Source organism: Microcaecilia unicolor, chromosome 4 (assembly GCF_901765095.1).
Source record: "Microcaecilia unicolor chromosome 4, aMicUni1.1, whole genome shotgun sequence".
In the NCBI taxonomy this organism is placed as follows: Eukaryota; Metazoa; Chordata; class Amphibia; order Gymnophiona; family Siphonopidae; genus Microcaecilia; species Microcaecilia unicolor.
In genome coordinates this window covers 75858461-75877875 of record NC_044034.1, presented here as the reverse complement: position 1 = coordinate 75877875, position 19415 = coordinate 75858461, and the positions used below count along the sequence as shown (strand labels likewise).

The following is a 19415-nucleotide window of genomic DNA, read 5'->3' as shown; positions in this document are numbered from 1 at the left end:
CCCCTTGCTCCTGGCCAGTTGAATTGCACTTAGCTGGCTAAGCTCTAATAGTCTGCATGAGAGAGACAGTTATTTCCGCTGAGTATTGGTGCATAGTGGCTAACCGACTATGTCGTGAGATATAACTGGCTAGCTGTGAATATTCAGCGCTTCACCAGCTAAGTTTAACAGCCAAATTAGACTGCCTAAATAGCAGCCCTATCTCTGGCTGCTGTAAACTTATTTTTTATTTATTTTATTGCATTTGTATCCCACATTTTCCCACCTCTTTGCGGGCTCAGTGTGGCTTACAATATATTGTGAATGATGGAAATACAATTTGTTACAGTACTGTTAATGGTTACATAGTGAGGAGTTATGTGAAGGCAAAGTCAAAATCAAAATATCATTTGGGAAAATAGAACAGTAGAATGTATCAATGGGGAAATGATAGGGCGATAGAATGTAATTTTGGAAGTAGAACAGTGGAATGTATCAATGGACAAAATATCATTTGTGGATAGAACAATGCAGTGTATCGATGGGGAAATGATAGGGCGATAGAACAATAGCAAGAGAGCATTAGGGTATAGCAATTTTATCTGAGGGTAGAGTTTTAAGTGTGGTGAAAGTACGGGGAAGAGAGTGTATTGATGCATTTCTATTAGTGTGTAACTTAACTGGTTAGCTCTGAATATTGACTTGGCCAGTTAAGTTTAAGCCGGCCAAAATAAAAATCTGGTTATTCAATGCCGGTCATCAGAAATGGCCCAGCATTCAATATCCAGGCTCAGTGCTGTTCGCAGGGCCTAGTTGGCCTGCCTCCCGTGGGCTGAATATCAGCCTCTTTTTATGTCTAAGCATCGTTGCACTCCTTTTCTTCCACCTCAAAGGACTACACCCCCAGCAGTCACGTTCAAGGCAGCAGCGGGGTCGAAAATCCCAAATCTGTCTAAACAGCCTAATTTTTGACTCTTTCCTAGAGAGCCTTGCTACCATACAGTTGTCTGTGCCAAGCAACCTACCAGTTAGAAGGAGACTCATTCTCTTTCAACAGAGGTGGTTTCTCATTGCCTCTGACCATTGGGTGGTACACACCATTACTACTACTACTACTATTTAGCATTTCTATAGTGCTACAAGGCGTACGCAGCGCTGCACAAACATAGAAGAAAGACAGTCCCTGCTCAAAGAGCTTACAATCTAATAGACAAAAAATAAATAAAGTAAGCAAAGCAAATCAATTAATGTGAACGGGAAGGAAGAGAGGAGGGTAGGTGGAGGCGAGTGGTTACGAGTCAAAAGCAATGTTAAAGAGGTGGGATTTCAGTCTAGATTTAAAGGTGGCCAAGGATGGGGCAAGACTTAGGGGCTCAGGAAGTTTATTCCAGGCGTAGGGTGCAGAGAGACAGAAGGCGCGAAGTCTGGAGTTGGTAGTAGTGGAGAAGGGAACAGATAAGAAGGATTTATCCATGGAGCAGAGTGCACGGGAAGGGGGTGTAGGGAAGGACGAGTGTGGAGAGATACTGGGGAGCAGCAGAGTGAGTACATTTATAGGTTAGTAGAAGAAGTTTGAACAGGATGCGAAAACGGATAGGGAGCCAGTGAAGGGTCTTGAGGAGAGGGGTAGTATGAGTAAAGCGACCCTGGCGGAAGACGAGACGGGCAGCAGAGTTTTGAACCGACTGGAGAGGGGAGAGGTGACTAAGTGGGAGGCCAGCAAGAAGCAGATTGCAGTAGTCTAAACGAGAGATGACAAGGGTGTGGATGAGGGTTTTGGTAGAGTGCTCGGAAAGAAAGGGGTGGATTTTACGGATGTTGTAAAGAAAGAAACGACAGGTCTTGGCAATCTGCTGGATATGAGCAGAAGGAGAGAGAAGAGTCAAAGATGACCCCAAGGTTTCGAGCTGAGGAGACAGGGAGAATGAGAGAGCCATCAACAGAAATAGAAAACGGGGGGAGCGGGGAGGTGGGTTTGGTGGGGGGGGAAATTGAGAAGCTCGGCTTTGGTCATATTTAATTTCAGGTGGGGTTGAGACATCCAGACAGCAATGTCAGACAAGCACGCTGAAACTTTGGTTTGGATGCAAGGTGAGATATCAGGGGTAGAAAGGTAGATTTGGGAGTCATCAGCATAGAGATGGTAGGAAAAGCCATGGGATGAGATTAATGAACCAAGGGAAAAAGTGTAGATAGAAAAGAGGAGGGGACCAAGAACAGAACCCTGAGGTACGTCGACAGGCAGAGGGATAGAGGTAGAAGAGGATCCACCAGAATGAACACTAAAGGTGCGGAGGGAGAGGTAGGAAGAGAACCAGGAAAGGACAGAGCCCTGGAATCCAAGTGAGGACAGGGTATCGAGAAGTATGCTGTGATCGACAGTGTCAAAAGCAGCGGAAAGATCAAGAAGAATGAGGATGGAATATTGACCTCTGGATTTAGCCAGTAATAGGTCATTGGAGACTTTAGTAAGCGCAGTTTCAGTTGAGTGGAGAGGGCGAAAACCAGATTGTAGTGGGTCAAGAATAGCATGTGAGGAGAGAAAATCAAGGCAGCGGCGGTGAACAGCACACTCAAGTAATTTGGAGAGAAAAGGAAGGAGGAAGGAGGGAGATGGGTCGGTAATTAGAGGGACAAGTAGGGTCAAGTGAAGGCTTCTTAAGGAGAGGTGTGACCACAGCATGTTTAAAGGCAGCAGGGACAGTCGCAGTGGAAAGTGAGAGGTTGAGAATGTGACAGATAAAAGGAATAAGAGCAGGAGAGATGGCATTAAGAAGGCTACACTCTGCATTGGCAATGACTTCCCGACCATCCACCAACAGAGTCTTGTTTCAACTTCCTCCAAATGAAACAACTTTGAGAGGAGCTGTCAGCCCTCTTCTGGCAGAATGCAGTAGAACCAGTTCCTCTGCCAGACAAGGGTTGAGGGTTCTATTCCAAATATTTTCTCATACCAAAAAAGACGGGGAGAATGCGTCCCATTCTTGATCTACGAGATTAAGTAAATTTCTACTAAAAAATTTTGCATGGTATCCCTGGGGTCACTACTTCCCATTATACAACTCAACGATTGGCTTTGTTCTCTAGATCTTGAAGAGGCATACTTGTACATACCTATTCTCCCTTCACATAAAGTTCCTCCGCTTCTGCTGTGGTACTCTGCATTATCTATAGTTTACAGTTTATTAGAATTTGGTTTACTGCTAGAACTGACTAGTAGTATTCAGCGGTTTACAATACAATAAAGTAACTTAGGAAAGGAACTACAAAAATTGACAGGAAAGCAAGAGCTCAAAACACACAAAGAAGTAATGAATGAGAGGAGAAAAGAAAAGGGGGAGGGAACCAGTGGGAGGAAGTAGCTGAAGATGGCAAGGATTCAATGTAAGGAGAAAGCATTTGTGAACAACCAAGTCTTCAGTTTCAATTTAAGATTCTTAAATGAGGATTCAGAACAGATATCAAGAGGAAGAGCATTCCAGTGAAATGGGGCAATGAAAAAAAAAAGCAGGAGAGAGACCACACCAAGTGTGGAGGTGCACTAGATCCCCACGGAAAAAGTCAAGTCAACGTAGAAAAGAAGTGGGGAAGGAAGGCTCTTTCCAAACAGTAAGGAAGACGTATGATAAAAAGTTTTATTGATAGAATACAAAAAAAGACAACACAGCAGTGTTTCGGTGCTGGAGCACCTTCTTCAGGAGTCTGCAAATTAAATATAAAAATCAACATAAATAAGAACACAAAAAATAACACGTATTAATGAAACTGAAATCGATAAAAAACGAATTAATATATCAAAGTATACTATTGAAAAACAATGAATATAAATACAATAATGACAATAAAAATCTAAAAATAAGTGTAATAACTAAAGCAGGGTGGCTATATTGATTATTGTGCAACCAACAGAGAAATATATGCATATCCAAGTGTAGAGATAAAAATGCAAATAAAGTAAAATCAAAAATACTACATATAAGCATACATTCTTTGTGATAACAGCCTGATGGAATACCATACAAACATAAGGTTATACTGACAAAAATGTAACTACATATGTATAAAAAATATATATATATATAAAATACAAAAGAATTCAACCGTGGACCATACAATGAATATATAAAAAAGTAAGAGTATCATTCTTCAGGTCACAATATAAAGGATGTAAGGTTGTTAAACCGTTATGGTAAAATGTTTCACAGATGAACAGATGAAAGTATGTATATATGAAAGATTAACACATTGTCCTAGAACAAAAAAAATACATAATAATAAAAAATATATAATAATAAAATTATAATTAAAAAAAAGTAAAAAATAAAATAACCAACAAAAAAAAGGAAAAAAAACGAAACAAAAAAAAATGCATCTAAGAGGTTACTTACGTGGGATATGATACGATTTAAGTAAAACTATTATGAAAACATGTTGTATAATTTAGAATGTATATTCATGTGTATGTATATTTATTAAAAAAAGCCAAAATATTAAAAAACACTGGTACTGGATATAAAAAAATAAAAAGTTGAAAAATTCATGTTGCTAATAGTCAAAGATGAATTACAGTATGTGGAGGAGTGGCCTAGTGGTTAGGGTGGTGGACTTTGGTCCTGGGGAACTGAGTTCGATTCCCGGCACAGGCAGCTCCTTGTGAACTCTGGGCAAGTCATAAGTACATAAGTAGTGCCATACTGGGAAAGACCAAAGGTCCATCTAGCCCAGCATCCTGTCACCGACAGTGGCCAATCCAGGTCAAGGGCACCTGGCACGCTCCCCAAACGTAAAAACATTCCAGACAAGTTATACCTAAAAATGCGGAATTTTTCCAAGTCCATTTAATAGCGGTCTATGGACTTGTCCTTTAGGAATCTATCTAACCCCTTTTTAAACTCCGTCAAGCTAACCGCCCGTACCACGTTCTCCGGCAACGAATTCCAGAGTCTAATTACACGTTGGGTGAAGAAAAATTTTCTCCGATTCGTTTTAAATTTACCACACTGTAGCTTCAACTCATGCCCTCTAGTCCTAGTATTTTTGGATAGCGTGAACAGTCGCTTCACATCCACCCGATCCATTCCACTCATTATTTTATACACTTCTATCATATCTCCCCTCAGCCGTCTCTTCTCCAAGCTGAAAAGCCCTAGCCTTCTCAGCCTCTCTTCATAGGAAAGTCGTCCCATCCCCACTATCATTTTCGTCGCCCTTCGCTGTACCTTTTCCAATTCTACTATATCTTTTTTGAGATACGGAGACCAGTACTGAACACAATACTCCAGGTGCGGTCGCACCATGGAGCGATACAACGGCATTATAACATCCGCACACCTGGACTCCATACCCTTCTTAATAACACCCAACATTCTATTCGCTTTCCTAGCTGCAGCAGCACACTGAGCAGAAGGTTGCCATGAGTGGGAAAGCGCGGGGTACAAATGTAACAAAAATAAAAATATATGTAATGTATCAACATATTCTGTGCAGAAGAGAGGGCAAATGTATGGTAATACTAATCATACAAAGTCTAGGAAATAGTATCTCACTGACCTTGTGTTGCGATATGATGTTAAAGTCCAACTAGGTATAGGTGTGGTGGGACCACAGTCCCTTGCAAGAAGAAGAAGAACCGATGACATTGAGAGTGGAACGGTGCGGTGGTCTAACGCAGAGAAGCCACCAGTGTAGAGAAATATCACCTATAATATTTATGTATATGTCACCAAAAAAGATTACTATGAGCACCGATAAAGAAAACATCCTGTGCTGTGGTCATAAGGAGGAAGGATAATATGGAGAGTGAAAAGAATGAAAAGTAGCGGCTATTGAAAAAGCTCTGCGAACACAACATATGTTGTCGCAGAAAGGTATCAAGAGAATACTCACAGCGTGTCTGCCTTTAAATGCTCAAAAGCATGCCAAAAACAAGGTAAGCTTCAATGCGCATGCCTGTTAACAAATCCAAACAATATATATATACATGGATGTTTCTTAATATATTTTTTGAGAGACTTCCCCGAAGCAAAATACAAAACATTCCATAGCATATATTTAGTAAAGCAACTAAATGCTTATAGATGGAATTAAAAAATAAAACAAATGAACATCATGCATATTCATGACGTATTCATGATAAAACTCACCCTCAACGTTCTGAAGACAACGTTCTGAAGTCACTCAGTCACTCCCTGAAGGGTTCATGGATTCATGGTGGTGAAGCCACAACACTGACCATGTCTCTCTGCCCCACCCTCGCATGACGGACCAATCAGAAAAAACACCCTCAACATTCTGAAACACAAAGGACCATCACAATACCGTTCCCAGGCAACACTAGGCAACGTAAGACGGACCAATCAGAGGAAACTACGTGACAGTAAGGGAGGAGCATTCCCCAGCAGAATGGCTCATTATCTGTGCAGCACGGAGAGCACAGAACCACCGCTGGAACGAGAGAAGAATATTCCTGCTGTGGGTATGTGCAAAAATAGACCGGGGGGGGGGGGGGAGAAATTTTTAAATGCCTAATGCCAGTACTGAAGAGTGCCAGAGGGCCCATAGCAAAGACTATATTTGGGATCGCTTGACATGGAGTCAGAGGAGTCAGAAAACAACGTGCCCGTCACCATCTGGGATGTGGGCGAACAGGACAAGCTGCGGCCCAGCTGGAAGGATTACCCGCGACCCAGCCAGCAGCAAACAGCGACCAAGGAACCTACTCCTTCCCTGCCTAGGAATCGCTGGAGACTGGCTGCCAAACTAACGAAACAACCGCACACTGACGCATCACCTCCATCATTCAAAAGGCATCCACTCTTTCTTCAACAGAAATGCAAACTAATAATACAAAACAAAGAATACCCGTTTTCTCACGCAGCTACAGGTAACTCCCCACCCCCTTCCTCTTCCCCTTTTGCCAAAGCGGCCGTGCCCAAGCATCCCTAGCCTCAGGCAAGCCGTCTCCCACCTCGGGGATTCCCCGAGCCCTCGGAAAAAGACGGCGCAGCTTCCCGCAGCGCATGTTCCAGCATTCCCCTGCAGCCGGCCTGAAATGGACCGAACATACCGGATCACCACCCGATGGCCCGAGACCGTGCTCCTCTCCCGCCAACTTAAAACAACCATCCCCGTCCTCAGGCAAAGCCGTCTTCCACCTCCAGGATGCCCAGAACCCCAGCCCAACAGAAAAACGCGGCGCTGCTTCCCACAGCACATTTCTCTTCCAGTGTTCCCCTACAGCAGCCCTGAAACGGCCAAAAAATACCGACAGACCAAGAACGTGCTCCTCTACCTTCCGCCCATCTAAAACAACACTGCTGCCTCAGCACAACAACAAAAAAAAAAAAAAACGGAAAAAAACAATCCACCACTCAGCAAAGGCTGACCCCCCCTACAACCACATTTACATTTCACCAACAGAAAGACCCCCCTCCACAAACCTCCTTGACAGACAAAACCACACACACACAATACAACAGACACACACCCTCAAAGCCACACACCAATCCATCCCACTTTGCCAGCATAGCACAGCACATCCCCCAACCCCCCAAGCAAAAAAACAAAACAAAAAAAAAAGACACACATCAACAACCTGCACACACACACACACACACACACACACACACACAAAAAACCACATGCTAGCGCCCGTTTCATTGGTTTCGGAAACGGGCCTTTTTTACTAGTGTTCAATAATTCCCCTTCGCTTGTTGGTTTGACATATGGTGTGATAATACTTTGTTCTTCAACCCCTAAACTTACACTTGAGGATCAATATCAAAAATGTTTTGATATAATGATGGCTCTAGCCACTCATAGTATTTCATTGGAAAAATAATTTGCATTTGAACTTTTGTGAATGGTGGAGGCATCTTTGTACTATGAAGAATCTGCAGCTTTTAAATTTCATCAATTGCCTACTTTTAAGAAGCATTGGGCTCCTTTGGATCATTACATCAAAACATCAGCATCTCCTAGAGATTAGATTTTTATATTTATACTTAAATTGTCACATTTATCTATATGTAATGCATTTGGTTTTGTTGTTGTATGTTGATTTAAATTTTCTTGAAAACTCTATAAAAATGATTTTAAAAAAATTGTATATGTGGATGCTAATGAAAACTGAAATATAAAAAGATAATAAAAAGGATGATAAAAATTAAAATGCAAGAGAATAACCAATAGTGGGTGAAGGGTTACATAAAAAGAGGCTGATGTTCTATAATTCGGGTTTTAATTTGTCTCTTAGTTATTCCTACATAAACCTGAGGGCATGGGCAAAGTATGATATAAATAACATTAGATGTTGTACAATTCGAGTTGTGTCTCAAAGTATATACTCTGTGTTGCCGGGGTTAGTGAACTGCTTGATCTCGGGCATGTTGACATACGCTGGACTTCCTGCAGCGAGTGTGGCCAGAAAAGTTTACTGTAGTATTGCCAGGAAGTCTTCTTTTGTATTCTATCAATAAAACTTTTTATCATACGTCTTCCTTACTGTTTGGAAAGAGCCTACCTTCCCCACTTCTTTTCTACGCAGCGAAAAAAAAGGCAGCATGACTGGTGGAGTTTAAATGTACAAATTTGGGACTTGGTAACACTAGACGGTTGTCATTTATTGAATGGAGCAGGCAGACTGGTAAGTTAAGGGATAGTAAAAGAGGAAAGATTAGTGAAGTAAACCAGTTCGATGGAATTTGAAAGTAAGGACCAATAGCTTGAACAAAATACGCTGAGAAATCAGAAGCCAATGATATTTTTGTAGATCAAAACGATGCACACGACATAAGAGATGAATGGCTGTGTTTGTGTAGACTGTTAATTGATGCTTGAGTGCAACCTAGGTAAATTATATTACAACAGTCCAGCCTAGTAACGAGTAAAGCGAGAAGTAAGAAATGGAAAATTTCAGAACTGATGAATTGCGCGTAATTGCTGAAGTATGAAAAAACCTGTTTTACATAACATTAGAGATTTGAGGAGTGAATGATAATTGGGAGTTCAGTATTACCACAAGATATCTTAACAATTCAACTGGTAGGAAGGTTGATCGGATACAAGGTCTTACTATTTGACTTGGCTTCGGCTCCTCAAGTCTTCACAAAGTGTCTGATAGTAGCTGCAACACTTCACACATGGGCATCCACTTCCCCTATCTGGACAACTGGTTAATCAAAGCAGACTCCCAGGAGTCAGCACACACCTCCATTCTATCTTCCATAAAGCTCCTAGTTCTTGGGTTTGTGATCAGTTGCCCAAAATCACATCTTCAACCAGTTCAGAACTTAGATTTCATTGGAATTCTCCTGGACATAACTCGGGACCAAACCTTCCTTCCTCAACCAAGAGCAAACAGCATACTTCTCTCGTCACTCAGATGTTCAAATCCACCCAAGTATCTGCTCGTCAGATGTTCCGCCTACTTGGTCACATGAGCCTCCACAGTCCATGTAATGCCGTTGGCTCATCTCCACTTCCCAATTCCTCAGTGGACACACTTCAGAAGTCCCAAGCCACAGGATTGCTCTCAGCTCAAATTTGAGTTATTCCACAGCTACACCACTACAGTGGTGGATGGTTTCCCAGAATCTCACCTGAGGCCTTCCGTTTCAACCGTCTCCACACAAAAGGTTCTTGGTTCCCATAGGAGAAATGATATATCAATTTCCTCAAATTGCAGGCAATCTGAAATGCTCTCAAGACTTTTCAAGACCACTTTCTCAATCAGATAGTACTCGTTTCCACAGACAACCAGGTTGCAATGTATTATCTGAACAAACAAAGGGGGAACAGGTTCTTGCCTTCTCTGTCAGCAAGCCATAAAGATGTGGACTTAGACAGCTTCTTGAAACATCTCTATAAGAGCTGTTTACCTAATCGGCAAATAGAATGTTGTAGCAGACAAATTGAGTAGAATCCTTCAGCCTCACCAGTGGTCCCTCCTCCATCCAGACCCTCGCTCTCTAGCCCTGACAGCTTGGTTCCTGACAACAGACTTACGTTCCTTAAACCTTTCTTACGGCAGTCTCTAGAATACTTCTAGCTTCTAGGAAACCTTCCACACAAAAATGTTACCCTTTAAAGTGGAAAAGGTTTTCTCTCTGGTGCGCAGCCAGAGCATTCGATCCTGCTACGACCTCTCTGCCTTCCCTTATTGAGTACATCCTCCATTTTTCGGATTCTGGCCCCAAACTAACTCAGAGTACACTTGAGTGCCATCAGCACTTTTCATTCTAAAGTTTATGATAAACCAGTTTCAATTCATCCTTTAATAGTTAGATTCATGAAAGGGTTATTTCAAATCTCCTATCAAACCACCTCCAGTGGCATGGGGATCTCTGCCATCCTAACAGCTCTCATAAAGCTTCCATTTGAGCCACTTCATTCCTGTTCTCTAAAGTTCCTTACATATAAAGTTGTGTTCTTAATAGCTCTTCTGCCAGAAGAGTTGGCAAACTCCAAGCCCTTGTGGCAGACCCATCTTACATCAGGTTCTACCATGATAGGGTTGTATTCCGAACCCACCCCAAATTCCTTCCTAAACTGGTATCTGAGTTCATCTCAATCAGTCCATTGTACTACCTGCCTTCTTTCCTAAACCACACTAATCCTAGAGAGGCATCACCATATACCTTAGACTGCAAGCGTACTCTAGCACATTATCTGAAGCATGCAAAATCTCATAGAAATTCATCCCAGCTTTTTGTATCCTTCATTCCTAACAGATTAGGGATACTCATCATATTATATCTACTTGGATGGCTGGCTGGCTGACCCTATATCCTACACGTATACTCAGGCTGGGCTGACCCTTCATGGTCGGGTAACTGCTCAAAATGTCAGAACCATGGCAGTATCAGTAGCCTGTTTCCACTCTGCCTCTATTGAAAGAAATTTGCAAGGCGGCTACGTGGTCTTCTATCCACATCTTCACTGCTCATTATTAGCTAGAGCAGTATTCTAGGTGGGATAGCCGGTTTGGACAAGCAGTCCTGCAGAATCTTTAACATCTTGGGCTCGATATTCAAAGTGATTTTAACTAGTCAGTAGCAGCCATTGACCAATTAAATCGCACATAACTGGCTATCCACAAATAGCAGGTGATAACCAGTTATCTCCGCTGAATATTTGCAGTTGGTGCATAACCGGGAGCCAACTATCTTGAGAGTGGGTCACAGGCAAGGTTAGTGGATAAATAGGACCGGATAAATAGCTGTTCTATCTTTATGCTCTAGCTGATGACAGGTTAGCTCTGAATATCAGCTTAACTGGTTATCGGCTGGTGGCTAAAAATGAAATGGGATATTCAGTGTCCGTCTCTGGAAACAGCCTGGCATTGAATATCTGGGTTCAGCACCGGCGGTGGGCTTTAACTATGCTGCCCATTGCTGGCTAACAATCGGGGGGGGGGAGGGGGGGTAAGTTTCTATAGTATTAAACTAACCATTCTTTATTATAGTAGAGACTCTGTTCTTAATTATTATTATTTTTTTTTTTTTACATATGTTGGTTCATCTCAATTATAATTGACTTTATGAATTGCACTTTCTAGGAGCTCAGTGTTATCCTTTTTTTTAATATAGCACATAAATAATATGTTGTGAAATGTCTTAAAATAACTGCAGCTTTTTCTTTTCAGTTCTGCATTTTTTTTGTTCTGCTCTGATTTTCGCCCCAAAATCAAAGGAGAGCATCCTGGTTTGACTATTGGCGATGTTGCAAAGAAACTGGGTGAGATGTGGAATAACACAGCTTCAGAGGATAATTACCTTATGAAAGGAAGGCTGCCAAACTGAAAGAAAAATATGAAAAGGTAAAAAACAAAAAAACAATGCTGTCATTAGACTTATAAGGGGGCAATGCAGTAGCAAATATATCATGAAGAGATTCCTCATGCATACAGGTCTTTACTTGGTCAGTTTGCTACTATTATGTGCCCAGAGACACACTATACTGAAATATTGTCTTGGTGGTAGTTCATGTGAAGATCCATTTTCTTATTGTCTCACCAGACCAGACACACTTGATCTATGTTCTGATACCAGTGAGTGGAGACAGAATTAACTGTGATGTCGCACCATAAGATCCCTGTGTAGCCCCCCTGACACCCGGTATTTTTTAGTCTTCAGTAGGTCTGGTCCTTGTGAAGCCCAGACTGGTCTGGTAGGAATCAACTGTTTGGGGTTTAAAACAAAAATGGGGTGTTCCAGTACTTCTAATTTGATAACTGGGGAAAGCAGCAAATAAATAAAAATAAAGACTAAACCAGATACCAGTTCAACCTTTTTTCTCTGTGCTCAAGGTTTGTTTGCAGTGTTCAGTTTAGGGGTGCCATACCAGGGGAGCCCCAGGTCTCTCTCACTCCCTCTCTGACTGCCCAATAACCTTCCACTTCAGGGCTAAATTGGAGTATTGTAAGGTGCACACAAATTCCGGAGTGGCCCTCTATTTTCTTGTGGTCAAGAGTGTTGCCCTATCGGCAACTTTCACTTTGTGAAAACCCTCTAGGGTATACCTATCAGGATAACCTCTTGTTTTAATTCTCAAAGCCATATTTATTGTTTGCGTTTCATAATCTAACTGGTCACTGCACAACCTACGTAAGTGAAAAAACTGACATAAGGGAGATTTTTCTTAAAGTTTCTGCTATAATAACTGTTGTACTGTAAATAGGTATTGCAGTCTAAATTTTTTATATATAGAGGTGTGAGTAACATTCTTGAAGGACAAGCAGGCTGTATTATACTCGCAGTTTGGTTGGCGATCTGCACTGGCCCGGGAACCAGCATTTAGTACAGGAAAAAAGTTTGCTGGAGGCTTCCAGTTCGCCGTGCGTCCAACTGCACATGCACCAAGTGCCTTCCCGCTGCACAGCCGCGCTCCTCAGTTCTTTTTTTCCCACTTGAGAAGCGGCAGCTAATTTACCTGGCCTCGCTTTGTCGCCCAGGAGAACCTTAGTGCCATTTTTGCAAATTTTTTTTTTCTCTTCATTTTTCTTTATTTTCTTCTTTACTTTCCTTATAGATGTTAGTTTTTCAGCCCATGTATAAGTTTTCTTTCATTTTAGTCATGACCGTTCTTAGGCCTGCTCGGCCGGGGGTTTTTCCCTTTGTTTTTGGTGCACTTTTTTTGGCACCATCGAGTCTTTTGATTTGGCCAGGGCAGTCTTCCCTTCCATGTTATCGAAGACTCCTAGTGGCTTCAAACGATGTTCTCAGTGTAACTGGACCATCTCAGGAGTGATATCCATTCCTGGTGTATTCAGTGCCTTGGGCCCGGCTTGTTGTGCCCTTTGTCTTTGTATGAAGAAAAGGACTCAACTGGCTCGAGTAGCCCAGAGAGAAAAACTTTTTGGGGCTCGGTCTAGTCCTTCGATGTTGGCATCGACATCGGTACCGAGGTCGGTGGTGTCGACATCGAGGAACACATCAACGTCGGAAGTGGAGGTAGGCATGGCTGCTGAGAGGCCACGACACACTGTGAGCAGCGAGGCATCAAGTGGGTCTCCACCTGCCTCAAGGCCTTCTTCTAAACAGGCCCCTCGGGACCGTCCATCGTCAGACCCGAGCCTGAGGCAACGTGGGGATTTGATGTCGTCCTTGTCAGCACTGAGGAGCCTCGGTGAGGTGCATCAAGCAAAGGCGAAGAAGCACCGACACCATTCTCCCTTGACGTATGGTGCGAAGAGCTCCAGGGTGCAGAGGGACTTGGCACCCGAGAAGCATCGACACCGGAAGGACTGCTCATCCTCCATACAAGAGGTGCCAGCACGTCGGTCTCTCAGTAGCCCAGTTCCTGCTCCCGAGCCCCAAGCATCTCTGTCATTGACTGCTCCACCAGTCCCGCAGTCTCTTCCAATGGCTACTCTCAATGAGTGCATTCGGGCCTTACTTCCAGAACTTCTGGAAGGACTGCTGCAGCTGTGTCTGACCCTCCACCCGCGGTGAGGTCCCCGAGCTCGGTGCCACTTGCGGTTCCGGTATAAGCTGCCACCCAGGTCGATTCCCCATTGGAGGAAGCTTCGCCGCAGTCTGTGCGGAGTCGGCTCCTCAACATCGCCATCGAGACCACTGGTCTTTCTTCAGCGCCAAGGCGGGTCTGGTCTTGGAAGTCACTGAGGGAAGTGTTCTCCGATACCGAGGAGGAACACTCGTGGGAGTCAGTGGAAGATCCCAGGTACTTCAGATGAGTCCTTTGGGATTCCCTCTGATCCTTCCCCTCCACCTGAAAGGAGACTGTCTCTTCCTGAGAGCCTCTCTGTCTCATCTTTTGTACGAGAGATGGCTCAGGCCAATCCATTCCCTGTAGACATGGAGGATGAGCCTAGGGCTGAGATGCTCGAGGTTCTGGACTACACCTTTCCACCCAAGGAGGCAGTGACAGCTCCTTTGCATAAGGTACTAAGGGAAGTCCTTATGCAAATTTGGGCGTCCCCTCTGTCTGATCCCGTGATCCCTAAGAAGACAGATTCCCAGTATCGGATCCACGGTGAACCTGGGTTGATGAGGTCTCAGTTACCCCATAACTCCATGGTGGTGGACTGTGCCCTCAAAAGAGCCAAGAGTTCTAGGGACTATGCTTTGGCGCCCCCAGTCAGAGAAGCTAGGACCTTGGACTCTTTTTGGGAGGAAAATGAATTAGGCCGCTATGCTCGCTGCCCGTATACAATCATACCAGCTGTTCACGAGCATCCACTTGTGAAACTCGGTTCGGCAGCTGTGTAGTTTGGTCAATACCCTCCCTCCTGGCAGGCCAAACCTTTTCGCCAGGTGGTCAGGCAGCAGAAGGTGTGTCATAAATTTTTGGCCAGGGGCGCTTACGACACTTTTGATGTAGCATCCAGGATCTCTGCTCCAGGTATAGCAATGCGCAGACTCTCATGGCTGCGTGTCAAGGATAGCGGATGTTCATTGCCAGATGGATAATCTTTTCGGAGAGAAGGTAGAATATCTGGTTGACCAGATCAAGAAGCACACAGATGCTATGGCTTCTTTCTCCTGCCAGGCGCCTTCTACTACCACCTCCACAACTAGGAGGTTTTTTGGTGGGCTTCGGAGTGCTCCCTATTCCTTTTCTAGGCGTAGGTACACTCCGGCATCTTGCCAGCCTACTCAGGCTCAGCCCCGGTGCGCTTGTTCTCATCAGCAGCGTGTGCCCAAGGCCCCTACTGCTCCCCAGCAAAAGCAAGGGACGAACATTTGACTGGCTCCAGGAAAGCATAGCCAAACTAAAAGTGCCTGGACGACTTGCCGGTCAGATGGAGGTTGTTTATTCACCTCCAGATGGTCCACCAGGAGCTCATTCGTTCAGCTCCCAGCACAAGCAGGTACTTGCAGAGGAACTTTCTGTCCTTCTGATGGCCAATGTGGTTGAACCCGTTCCACCAGGGGAAGAAGGGCTGGGATTCTATTCCAGGTACTTCCTTGTGCAGAAGAAAATGGGGGATGCATCCCATCCTAGACCTAAGGGCCCTGAAAAAATTCTTAGTTCGAAAAAAGTTCAGGATGGTTTCCCTAGGCACCCTTCTTCCCATGATTCAGGAAAACGATTGGCTATGCTCTCTGGACTTGAAGGATGCTTATATGCACATCCCAATACTTCCAGCTCACAGGAAGTATCTTTGTTTTCGACTGGGAATGCAGCACTTCCAGTACCGCGTGCTGCCCTTTGGCCTAGCGTCAGCTCCCTGAGTATTCACAAAATGTTTGTGGTAGTTGCAGCGTCACTTCGCAGGCTGGGAGTGCATGTGTTCCCTTATCTTGACGATTGGCTGGTGAAGAGCACCTCAGAGGACGGTGCTTGGGAGTTCATGCGGAAGACTATTCAGGTGCTGGAACTACTAGGGTTCGTAATAAATTATCCCAAGTCCCATCTCACTCCGGTTCAGAAATTGGAGGTCATTGGAGCATTGCTCGACACGAGAACAGTTTGAGCCTATCTTCCCGAGGTGCGGTCAGACAACATTCTGTCCCTAGTGGCCAAGGTTCGAGCGTCACAGCAAGTCACAGCTCGGCAGATGTTGAGACTTGGGGCACATGGCCTCCACAGTTCATGTTACGCCCATGGCACGTCTGCATATGAGATCTGCTCAATGAACCCTAGCTTCTCAGTGGTATCAAGCCACAGGGAATCTAGATGATGCCATCCTTCTATCCACCGATTTTCTGCATTCTCTTCACTGGCGGATGATTCAATCCAATTCGACCACGGGACATCCATTCCAAATTCCTCCGCTGCAAAAAATGCTGATGACAGATGCATGTCTCTTGGGATGGGAAGCTCATGTAGATGGGCTTGACACCCAGGGGGCCTGGTCCCCCAGGAAAAAAGATCTTCAGATCAACCTTCTGGAGCGCCAAGCAATCTGGAACACTCTCAAGGCTTTCAGAGATCGACTGTCCAACCAAATTACCTTGGTTCAAACAGACTATCAGGTTGCGAGGCAGGGGGGCACCGGATCTCGCCCTCTGTGTCAGGAGGCCTTCCAGATGTGGCTTTGGGTGCACCGTCACAACATGTTTCTCCAAGCCACTTATCTGGCAGACGTAAGCAACAGTCTGGCCGACAGGCTGAGCAGGGTTATGCAACCTCACGAGTGGTCGCTGAATATGGGCATGGGCCGCGAGATCTTCTGAGTGTGGGCACCCCCTCAGTGGATCTCTTTGCCACTCAACTAAATCACAAAGTCCCTCAGTTCTGTTCCAGACTTCAGGCCCATGGCAGACTAGCATCAGATGCCTTTCTCCTACATTGGAGAACAGGCCTTCTGTATGCGTATTCTCCCATACCTCTAGTGGGAAGACTTTACTGAAACTCAAGCAAGACCTTGGAACCATGATCCTGATTACGCCGTCTTGGCCGCATCAGATTTGGTTCCCTCTTCTTCTGGAATTGTCCTCCGAAGAACCGTGGAGATTGGAGTGTTTTCCAACCCTCATCACTCAGAAAGAGGGGTTGCTTCTACATCCCAACCTCCAGTCTCTGGCTCTCAAGGCCTGGATGTTGAGAGCATAAAATTCGCTTCCTTAGGTCTTTCGGAGGGTGTCTCCCGGGTCTTGCTTGCATCCAGGAAAGATTCCACTAAGAGGTGTTACTCTTTTAAATGGAAGAGGTTTGCCGTCTGGTGTGACAGCAAGGCCATAGATTCTCTTATCCTACACAGACCCTGTTTGAATACCTTCTACACTTATCAGAGTCTGGTCTCAAGATCAACTCCATAAGGGTTCACCTTAGTGCAATTAGTGCTTATCATCAGCGTGTAGAAGGTAAGCCAGCCTATCTCTGGACAGCCTTTAGTTCGCTTCATGAGAGGTTTGCTGTTGTCAAAGCCCCCTGTCAAACCTCCGCCAATGTCATGGATCTCAACGTCGTTCTGACCCAGCTGATGAAAGCTCCTTTTGAGATACTGAATTCCTGACATCTGAAGTACTTGACCTGGAAGGTTGTTTTCTTGGTGGCTGTTACTTCTGCTCGTAGGGTCAGTGAGCTTCAGGCCTTAGTAGTGGATGCACCTTATACTAAGTTTCATCACAACAGAGTAGTCCTCCGCACACACACTAAGTTCCTGCCAAAGGTGGTGTCAGAGTTCCATCTGAACCAGTCAATTGTCTTGCCAACATTTTTTCCCCCGTCCTCATGCCCACCCTGTCGAAAGCAGCTTGCACACCTTTGACTGCAAGAGAGCATTGACCTTTTACATGGAGCTGACGAAGCCCTTCAGACAGTCCGCCCAGTTGTTTGTTTCTTTTGATCCCAACAGGAGGGGAGTCGCCATCGGAAAACGCACAATCTCCAGTTGGTTAGCAGATTGCATTTTTTTCGCTTATGTCCAAGCTGGGCTGACTCTGGAGGGCCATGTCATGGTTCATAATGTCAGAGCCATGGCTTCATCGGTGGCTCACTTGAAGTCAGCCTGCATTGAAGAGATTTGCAAAGCTGCAACGTGGTCTTCAGTCCACAGATTCACATCACACTACTTCCTTGAGCAGGACACCCAACACGACAGTCGGTTAAGGCAGGCAGTGCTGCAGAATCTGTTTGGGGTTTGGAATCCAACTCCACCCCCCTAGGCTCTTTTTGTTCTGTTCCAGGCTGCACACTCAGCTAGTTGTATATAGTTTCAAGTTCATGTATGTTATGTTCTCGCCGTTGCAAGGTCCAGTTGACCAACCTTTGTTGTTTTGGGTGAGCCTGGATGCTAGGGATACCCCAGCTGTGAGTATAATACAGCCTGCTTATCCTCAGAGAAAGCGAAGATACTTACCTGTAGCAGGTATTCTCCGAGGACAGCAGGCTAATTATTCTCACAAACCCGCACACCTCCCCTTGGAGTTGTCTCCTCTATCTGTCTTTTGCTCGTGACTGAACTGAAGAGCACGGCTGTGTAGCAGGCGGGAAGGCACATGGTGCATGCGCAGTCGGACGCATGGCGCGCTGGAAGGCTCCAGCAAACTTTTGCTGTACTAAATACCGGTTCCCAGGCCTGCGTGGATCGGCGACCCAACTTTGAGAATAATCCGCCTGCTGTCCTCGGAGAATACCTGCTACAGCTAAGTATCTTCGCTTTACCAGTTTTCTTAACCAATACATCCAAAAAACTAATTTCATTCTCGTGATAATTCATTTTAAACTTAAGATGGGAGTTCCTAGAGTTTAACCCTTGATGAAATGTTAAACGTTCAGTGCTGCCCCTCAAAATGATGATGATGTCATCATTATAACACTTATAAAGGCATATTTCATTTTTAAACAGGTGTTCTTTTAGAAAAGAATCCTCAAATGCAGCAACATAAATTCGCTAAATCGGGCGCCATGGTGGCACTCTTGGCGGTGCCCTTGATCTCTTTATTGTACTGACCTTCAGAACGAAAATAATTCTTAGGACTATAGTTGCAAATGATAATTTGGTATCTGACAGTAAGTCAACCTCCCTCTTAAAGTGTTCTCAATGACTAGCAGTTTCTAATTGTGGTATATTGGTATACAATGAATCGATATCCTTGGTTACCAATAGGGTATCTGACAAATCATCACCTATGCTGGTTAAAATGTTAGTAAAATGAGAGGAATCCCTGATATACAATTCTATTAATGGTACATGTGGACGCAAAAAGAAATCAACAAATTGTGACAAAGGCTCCAGAACAGACTCATTCCCAAAGACATGGGGCCTTCCAGGTGGATGAGTAGTAAACTTGTGTATTTTTGGTAGAACATATATTATTGGGACTACTGGAGATTTAGCTTTTAGAAATTGTTTCTTTTAGTGTAAGGAAACTCGCCCCAGTGGCTATATCAACAAACTCAGCTATCTCTTCTTGTAAAGTTTTTGTGTGGGATCACGCTGAAGCAGAGTATAATATAACCGATCTGACAGTTGTCTCTTGACCTCTTGTACATAGTCAGTCCTATTCAAAAGGACAAGCCTATCT

General features: G+C 44.3%; 1 protein-coding gene across 1 annotated transcript in view; it reads left to right on the top strand.

Annotated features, from left to right (window-relative positions):
- The window catches only part of HMGB1 (high mobility group box 1), an 88624-nt gene that overhangs the window by 52512 nt on the left and 16697 nt on the right, over positions 1–19415 (top strand). Inside the window, 2 exon segments of the mRNA XM_030200359.1 lie at positions 11624–11748; positions 11751–11797. Of these exon segments, the coding sequence (XP_030056219.1) occupies positions 11624–11748; positions 11751–11797 (172 nt within the window).